Source organism: Ranitomeya variabilis, chromosome 7 (assembly GCF_051348905.1).
Source record: "Ranitomeya variabilis isolate aRanVar5 chromosome 7, aRanVar5.hap1, whole genome shotgun sequence".
In the NCBI taxonomy this organism is placed as follows: domain Eukaryota; kingdom Metazoa; phylum Chordata; class Amphibia; order Anura; family Dendrobatidae; genus Ranitomeya; species Ranitomeya variabilis.
In genome coordinates, this window is record NC_135238.1 from 68,871,793 (window position 1) to 68,879,585 (window position 7,793).

At 39.1% G+C, this 7,793-nt stretch overlaps 1 protein-coding gene across 1 annotated transcript in view; it reads left to right on the forward strand.

Moving 5' to 3' along the window:
• The window catches only part of TMEM114 (transmembrane protein 114), a 58,133-nt gene extending 51,903 nt beyond the window's left edge, over positions 1-6,230 (forward strand). The window contains exon 4 of the mRNA XM_077275256.1: positions 4,587-6,230. Within this exon, the coding sequence (XP_077131371.1) occupies positions 4,587-4,816 (230 nt within the window). The 3' untranslated portion in view covers positions 4,817-6,230. The remainder of the gene's footprint in view (positions 1-4,586) is intronic.
• The last annotated feature ends 1,563 nt before the right edge of the window (positions 6,231-7,793 follow it).

The window sequence follows — 7,793 nt, forward strand, 5'->3', positions numbered from 1 at the left end:
CTTCTCGAATATGGTTTTTAACACCTTGAGGGGTTAACTTTTTAGAATGGTGTTACTGATGGATTTGACTTTGAGCATTAGAAGAAGAATCTTTTGGACAGAGAAGTCGGTGACATTTTGGAAGGACCATGGAGCATAAGTCTTCAGCTAATCTCCAAATGACACAATATTTTTTGTGCCTTTAGAATAATTGAGTCCTGTCATTATAATGTGCAATCATGAAATAGACACATTTTGAAAGACAGATTTTAATGACAGATTTGCTTTAAGACAGTCAGATTATTTAATAAATATTTATCTTGTCATGTCTTCATATGTTTTATAAAGTACAGCTATATTTTATACCTGACATAAATGAAATGACTTTCATAGCATTATCAAACCTCAAACAAGAACACTCTGGTGGAATGTATTACAAATAATTTCTTAAAGTGCAAAATAAACCTTGTGTGATACTGGACGTAGCATATCTATGCTTTTAGAAACGCGTGAACACAAAGTGAACAGATAAAGCCCTCATTTTACCCTGATGGAATGGAAAATCAATTGCAATCATATATTGCATACAAGAGCCGTAATCCAAATGGCACAGAGTATATGTTTAATCTTGTGGAGAATCCATTATATGGGAAACATCTGTCCTGCACACTTGATAGTGACGAAAATGCCTTTGAGTCTGTAATTCACTTTGTATAGCAGCGAGTATAGTTGGGGTATAGACCAATATGTATCTAGAACACTCTTCAGCTTGAGTCCTGTTGTTATTTTACAGCATATTCCTTCAAGGTGCACTGAGTGTACTACAGTATATGGGAATATGAAAAATCAGTAAATTTTGTGATTCCGTAAGCCTAAAATATCTGAAAAATCAAACGTCAGACAAGATGACAATTTAACTGCCCTGTAATTACTAAAAAAGACCAATATCACATCCACTTTACTTTCTGCAATGTAAAATCGAGCTGGAGGTCATTTCTGAATATTTGTATATCAAGTAAATGGCTTCATTACAGTCAGCTGAATCCTGTTGCAGTGGTAATCTATAACATTTGGAAGTTGTAATCTAAATGACATAATTCACCCATGGTAACCCCTCTTATCTTCCCTGCACTGCATCATCGCCAGAATAAAAGTTGCAGAGCAATTTTGGTAATAGAACAGCATATGCAGGGAGTTGATTGTGTCTTTAGCAAAACTCATTGTGCATTTTATTTGCTGTATATTGCATTATAGAAATGCAGCTATAGATTGTTCATTGAAATGAATAAGAGTTATAAACCACCCTTATTTACAACGCTTGGTAGTTTTCATAAGTCCCGCTTACTCAATTTCATTGCTATATCTGATATTTGGGGATTTCCTCCTCTTGGTAGGGGAAAGCTAGGATCTAGGTATGGGTGGACCACTGTCACGGATATGTCAGAGACTGTAGAACATTGCACTGCATCTGTCTGCAGAAGGTCTCAGCAGTTTACTTTGCAGACTAGTGACCACCTCCCCCAGCTCTGATGGGGTCATCTGGATCAGGGTGTTTATAACTCCCAACTTGCTGTTGGGATTTGTTGGTGAACATTTCCATTTGCATTTCCCTGTTGAGGCTTGGAGCTGTAGTAGTCAGCTATTGTCCTCTCTGGAGTTTGGAGGACATTGGTGTTTCTCTCTGAGTCTACTCAAGCTAAGTGTTCCCCTTGCTTCACTTGTCTTTAGAGGTAGTGGGGATTGAGAAATGGACATCCTGCCCTTCGCGGTGCAGGGCTTATCGCCAGGGTCAGGCAGGGATTTGGTATCCTGCTTGGCGATAGGTGCAGAACCTATATAAGGATGATAGGGAAGATATGGTGAGGTTATATCTGTCTAGGGGTCTCCACCCCCCCTTCCCTGGTGTTTGTTTCCCTTTCCCTTATCCCTTTGTGTTGCACTTAGCCTTTTTCTACACATTGCGTGACAACCAGTGGATTTTTGGGTCTGTTGGGTTCTGCCGAACTTTATAAAAAAGTCTGGTTCGGGTACCAGAATGGTACCCACACTTGATCCCAAATCCCTTGAATGGGGTGGTCTGAACATCTGGCGGTTGCCACACTGTTCGCTGTGTGACAGCATCAGAAACACCAACTCTGACCAGCGGTAATTTATATTTTACCAAAAAGTGGAAAGCATTGAAATGACGAAAATGTATTCTGTAGTAAACTCAACCATTTATCAGTTTAACTCTGCTGTTCTGTTCATATTGGCTAAACACACAAGGGGCAGCACGGTGGCTCAGTGGCTAGCACTGCAGCCTTGCAGCGCTGGGGTCTTGGTTTCAAATCCCACCAAGGACAATATCTGCAAAAAGTTTGTATGTTCTCCCGCATTTTGCGTGGATTTCCACCCGGTTCTCCGGTTCTCTCCCACATTCCAAAAACATGCTGATAGGGATTCTAGATTGTGAGCCCCATTAGGGACACTTAAATAATGCAAAAGGTATTGCATAATGCCTGTAAATGTCTGATAATGTCTGTAAAGTGCTGTGGAATTAATGGCGCTATATGCGTGAGTAAAATAAATAAACACTTGTACTGTTCAACCTATTACAGTCTGCTCGTTTTGACATTTAGCTACTCTAAGCGTATTATTTGAATACCTTTTGCATTATTTAACTGTATTTGAATATGGGTGGTCAAAAACAAATGAAAAATGGAAATCAAAGCTTCAGTTTGCTTTATTTTCTTTTGTGAAGGGTTGTACAGGTTCACTTATTGCTATATTCAGGCATTCTTACATTCTGCACAGAAATAACCCCCGTTTGCTTTATATAAATACTATGACTAGAAGATGTATTATTTGTTTTATTACAGGAAGATGGACAAATGCTGCATCTTCTCCTTTTTAAGGTTTTTCCAGTGCTGATGGAGGATGTGGGTTCGCGGTGTTGAGCATCCTGCCAGATATGGTTTACTATGGCTGCTGCTTCTTCACTTCGGGGTTTTACTTTTCTTCCTAGAATGCTTGGCATAACAAGTGACTTTCCTAATTCTTCCACAAAGAGTCTTTGTTTATGAAGTTCTTTGATGTTCCAATCAGGGTTTATTTCACATCATAAAACAAATGCATTGTAGGTAAATACATCAAGAATGTTTTAAAATAAAAACATTGGCCACCAATTGGTTTTGCGTTTGCTTGTGTACGTAGCTATTAGTTGATCATGTGTATCAACTGCCCCTTTGGTGGCATTATATAATCTAATATATAGAGTCTAGGAAAACACAACAGGCAAATATAAGGTGATCTAATCATTATATCTTATGGGAAACAATCCATCTGGATACAACAGGCCTGTAAATGGAAAAGTGTGGGACACACTGATTATGCATAAAGCTAAATCACAGAAAAAACACAGTGCAATAGTCCAAATTTAAGCAAATTGTACAAAAAGTCAATTTTATTAGTAATATTTGGACAGTGTATTCACGCTGCGGCTCTGGCGCATGCGTACTTTGTCTGCCCTGTTGAGGGCAGAGCAAAGTACTGCAGTGCACAGGCGGTGGGAAAGGTCAGAAAGGCCTGGCGCCTGAGCCCTGCAGTACTTTGCTCTGCCCTCAACAGGGCAGACAAAGTACGCCTGCACCGGAGCCGCAGGGTGAAGACAAGAGGATGTCATCCTATGAAGATGGGAGGCCCCAGACTGGACCGCGATGCCTATCGGACCAGACCGCCCCCCCAGATGAGTATAATCTAACCTCTTTTTCTCATCTTTCAGGATACATCGGGGGCTTATCTACACCATTACAGAATGCTGTAGATAAGCCCCTGATGCTGGTGGGCTTAGCTCATCTTCGATTTTGGGGGTGACAGGTTCCCTTTAAACAATAGGTCATTTCCTGATGATTTCTTCCTATTAACAATTGTTCTGTGTGCATAGAATAATAGATACAGTAGATAATAGTATAATAATAGTACAGTAGATAATAATAGCAGACTTACTGATGTTTGGAAGGGAAAATTACAGCCATTTCACTCCCGCACATACGATCTCCCAGGAACATCTTATAAATACGGGTCACCAAGATTCCACTTTTAGACTTGGTCTTGCTAAGACATACCTCTTTGATAGGCAATTTCCAGCAAATCGAGACTATTGGGCAAGTATATAGCAGTTTGTTACTGGTATATTTATGTGCCAAAAAATGAATTTGTGATTTTGATACCACAGAGGTATGGCTTCCAATATTCTATAAAAGAAGAATGTATTTACAAAGCAGACGTATTATTGTTATGATGCTGTTGTGCTGCTCACATTCCATTGTGTCCTTCCGCAATATATAGATCCAAATACTTTTGCATATTGCCTCCTTAAAAAAAATTGCTATAACACATTGTGTAATACAAAAAAAACTTCAGAGACACATTGCTTCTTGATGAGAATAGGGTGTCTTACTGTCACTGATAATATGAACCTATAGGGACTATGTATGCCATCTACCATGCACTTAATATTTCATCTTGTCTAGAATCCATTTATGAATGCTCAGATAATTGTTCACATCCATTAACTTTCTGTTCAATTACTTGCTAAATATGTTTTTTTTTTTTAAACTTTTCCTCAGCACTGGTGACTCTCACTGGAATCAGCATCTACATAGCATATTCCGCTGCAGCATTTAACTACGCACTGTACTCCTTAGGCAGTGCCATTCTATCGGAAATTGATATTCGGTTTGGATGGTCCTTGGCTCTTGCTTGGATATCCTTCATCACCGAGGTGCTTACTGGGATGGCCTTTCTCTTGGCCGCTAGAGTTACTGGTCTTAAACGAACTCGAGACCAGGTTATTTAAAATATGGAACGAGCCATGAAAATAAAGATTACGATGATATGTTCTTGGATGTGAAGATCAACGATTACGTTGCAGATGTACTGGATCTCAATCATGGTCTATCAAAGGAAAGAACTTTATCAAGAAGACTACATATCACTTACCTGAGAGTGAAAAATCAACCATTTATGGATATAATTCAATTTCTGTGCTAACCAGCTTGTGATATTCCTTCAGAGAACGGAAGCAATTAATGGACATGCCTTGCGATCATCAGTGTTACTGTACTTCAAAATTTGACAGTGGAGGAAACACAAACTTTTGTTTTCCATTCATCTAAAATAATTTAATACATATTGCTTAGGAGTTGTGGAATAAATGTGAAACTCAATTTTTTTGAGCCAATTTACTATAATGAACCTAATCATAGAAAAAAAACTATAATCTGCACCAGGGTTGAAAATTGAAGCAGTTTTCATGAGAGAGCTACTACATCAACAATGCTATCAGAAATGGTGGCTGATGGACCAGAATAATGGATATGGATACACCCAACATAAAAGTCATCGTGAAGCGGAAGCGATCAAAGCCTTTCTTACTTTTCTGAACCACGACACTGGAGGACTGGATGTGATGCCTCTGGGAACTGATCTACAAGTCTTCTAAGATATTTGTCCAGATTCATCAAACAGTTTAAGAGAATTCTGACATAAAGCTGTTTGAAATATTGCAACCTTTATGGACAATTCATAGTTGTGACTTTTGGAAGTTTTTTTGCTTGCATTGCCAACTTTTTAAGAAAAGTAGGGAGGGGGCGTAGCCACAAAAGTGGCATAAGTTATAACGGAAATCCATACATTGACTGTAATATACTTGTGGGGGCACACGGCAGCTGAAAGATGTGGACACCTCTTAATAAATTTGACACATCTTACTCCAGGAGAATCTTCATCAAGTCTGGCGTGCCAAACACCAGTCTTCAAGAAGCAGCCCCAATGGTTCACCAGAAAATGATTTTATGTTAAACATACTTTAAAGACTTTTTGTGGTTTTTTTTAAGTTTTCATGTCATGTTATCTAAAAAATTTTTTTTTTATAACTTGAATTCATGCAGTTTTCACTCTGGCTACTAAGCATAATACACAGACACTTCATGTTCTGTAAAATAACTTTTCAACAGGTATTTATTTTATTTATTTATTTATTTGACTCACTTAAATAGCGCCATTAATTCCACAGCGCTCTACAGACATTATCCAAACTGTCCCCATTGGGGCCCACAATCTAAATTCCCTATCTAAATTCACATGCTGTATGTTAGTCATTATGATTAAGAGCTAGTGTAGCTTGAAATGCGTTGACCGTTATCATGTTTTTTTTTTTAAGTTTTCCTTTTCATGTTTTAAATCTACTAATAAATGTGAAGTTTTATGGCTTTTGCGGTTGCTGGATTTTCCCATTTTCTTCACGGTTCATCTAAATTCACTTTGGAGCGTGGAAGGAAACTGGAGAACCTGGAAGAAACCCACGCAAACACAGGGAGACCATACAAACTCCTTGCAGAATGATCTATAGATAATATAAATCTACCACTGACAATAGGTATAGGTCACAGCCCACCTCTGCCCCCTTCTCTGCAAGGTGACCTACGCACAAAACATGCCCAAACACTTTCACAGAAGAAAGACAGTGAACATAATCTCTTTCTATTGACTCCAATGCTATAAGTTGCAACTGTAAACCGAACTATAAAGAGGATGCTGTCATCTCAGACAAGATGCCTGCTCCCATAGAAAATATAAATAAAACACAAACAACCCCCCAAAAAATCAGATTAAAAAATATAATATAAAGCAGTATTTTCTATTAATAATCATATGTTCCATGTAATAAGACTCTACTGCTGTATTCTTCCAAGCATGTCTTCTACAACTGTGCCAGGGAAGTTGGGTTCATATACAAGCACTTTATAGGCATCACCACTGAAGAAATGTGGCAGTGTGTTTCTCACAACACATATTACACATTGACACTAGAGATGAGCAGATTGAGGACTGAGTTTGATTCGAATTTCTTGAAATTTGCACTTTCAGGCAATTTAAAACACTTTGAAATTCGATTACCATTTCACAAAAACAAAACTTTGCTGAAGCATCAGAGAGCGAGCTAATGTCTTTTTTTCATAGCTCGTCAGACATTCCCGCAATGCCCTGCAGATATGACATATTACTGATTTTCATACCTTGTACAGTGGTGGTCAGTACCTGGGCCATCACAGATCAGCGGTTCAAAGCAGAGGACAGTTTGCATAGTAGAGCCGTTTTCCATCGCCAGAGTCGCTGGGTAAGTCTCTCTCTCTATAGATTGTAAGCTCTTATAATGGACAAAGTCCTCTCTCTCTCGCTTCTGTAAAGTGTAAGCTGTTATGGTCAGCTGGGTCCTCTCTTTTTCTCTCTCTCCTGTACAGTGTAAGCTGTTCTGAACAGATGCGTCCTATCTCTTGCCTGTAAAGTGTAGACTGTTATGGTTAGTGAGGTCCTCTCTCTCTCCTGTAGAGTGTAAGCTCTTATTGTCAGCAGCAGAGGCGTAGCTAGGGGTTCCGGTCGGGAGGACGAGATATCTGAGTGGGCCCCTAAACTCTGACTACAACTATGGTGGCGCACGCTAATAGTGGATATAGGAGAACCTCAGCAGATGATCCTGCTATAACTAAAAAAAATCTCCACAAAGACCAATACTGATATTACTGCCATATTGTGACCACATAGTGGTAGATACCAGTCCTAAAAAGCATACAAGTGATCACAGTACACTTATGGATGGTGACTTACAGAGGACGTTGTTTCAGATGGAATTGTTCATTTTTCCCATCTTTTCCATCAGGCCCAGACCGACATGACAATGTCTCCAGCCAGGACTCGTCTGCAGAGATTACAGCACAGACACATTTCACGTCTCATATTTCCAGCACTGTCTATATCTATCCCCGACCTGCAAA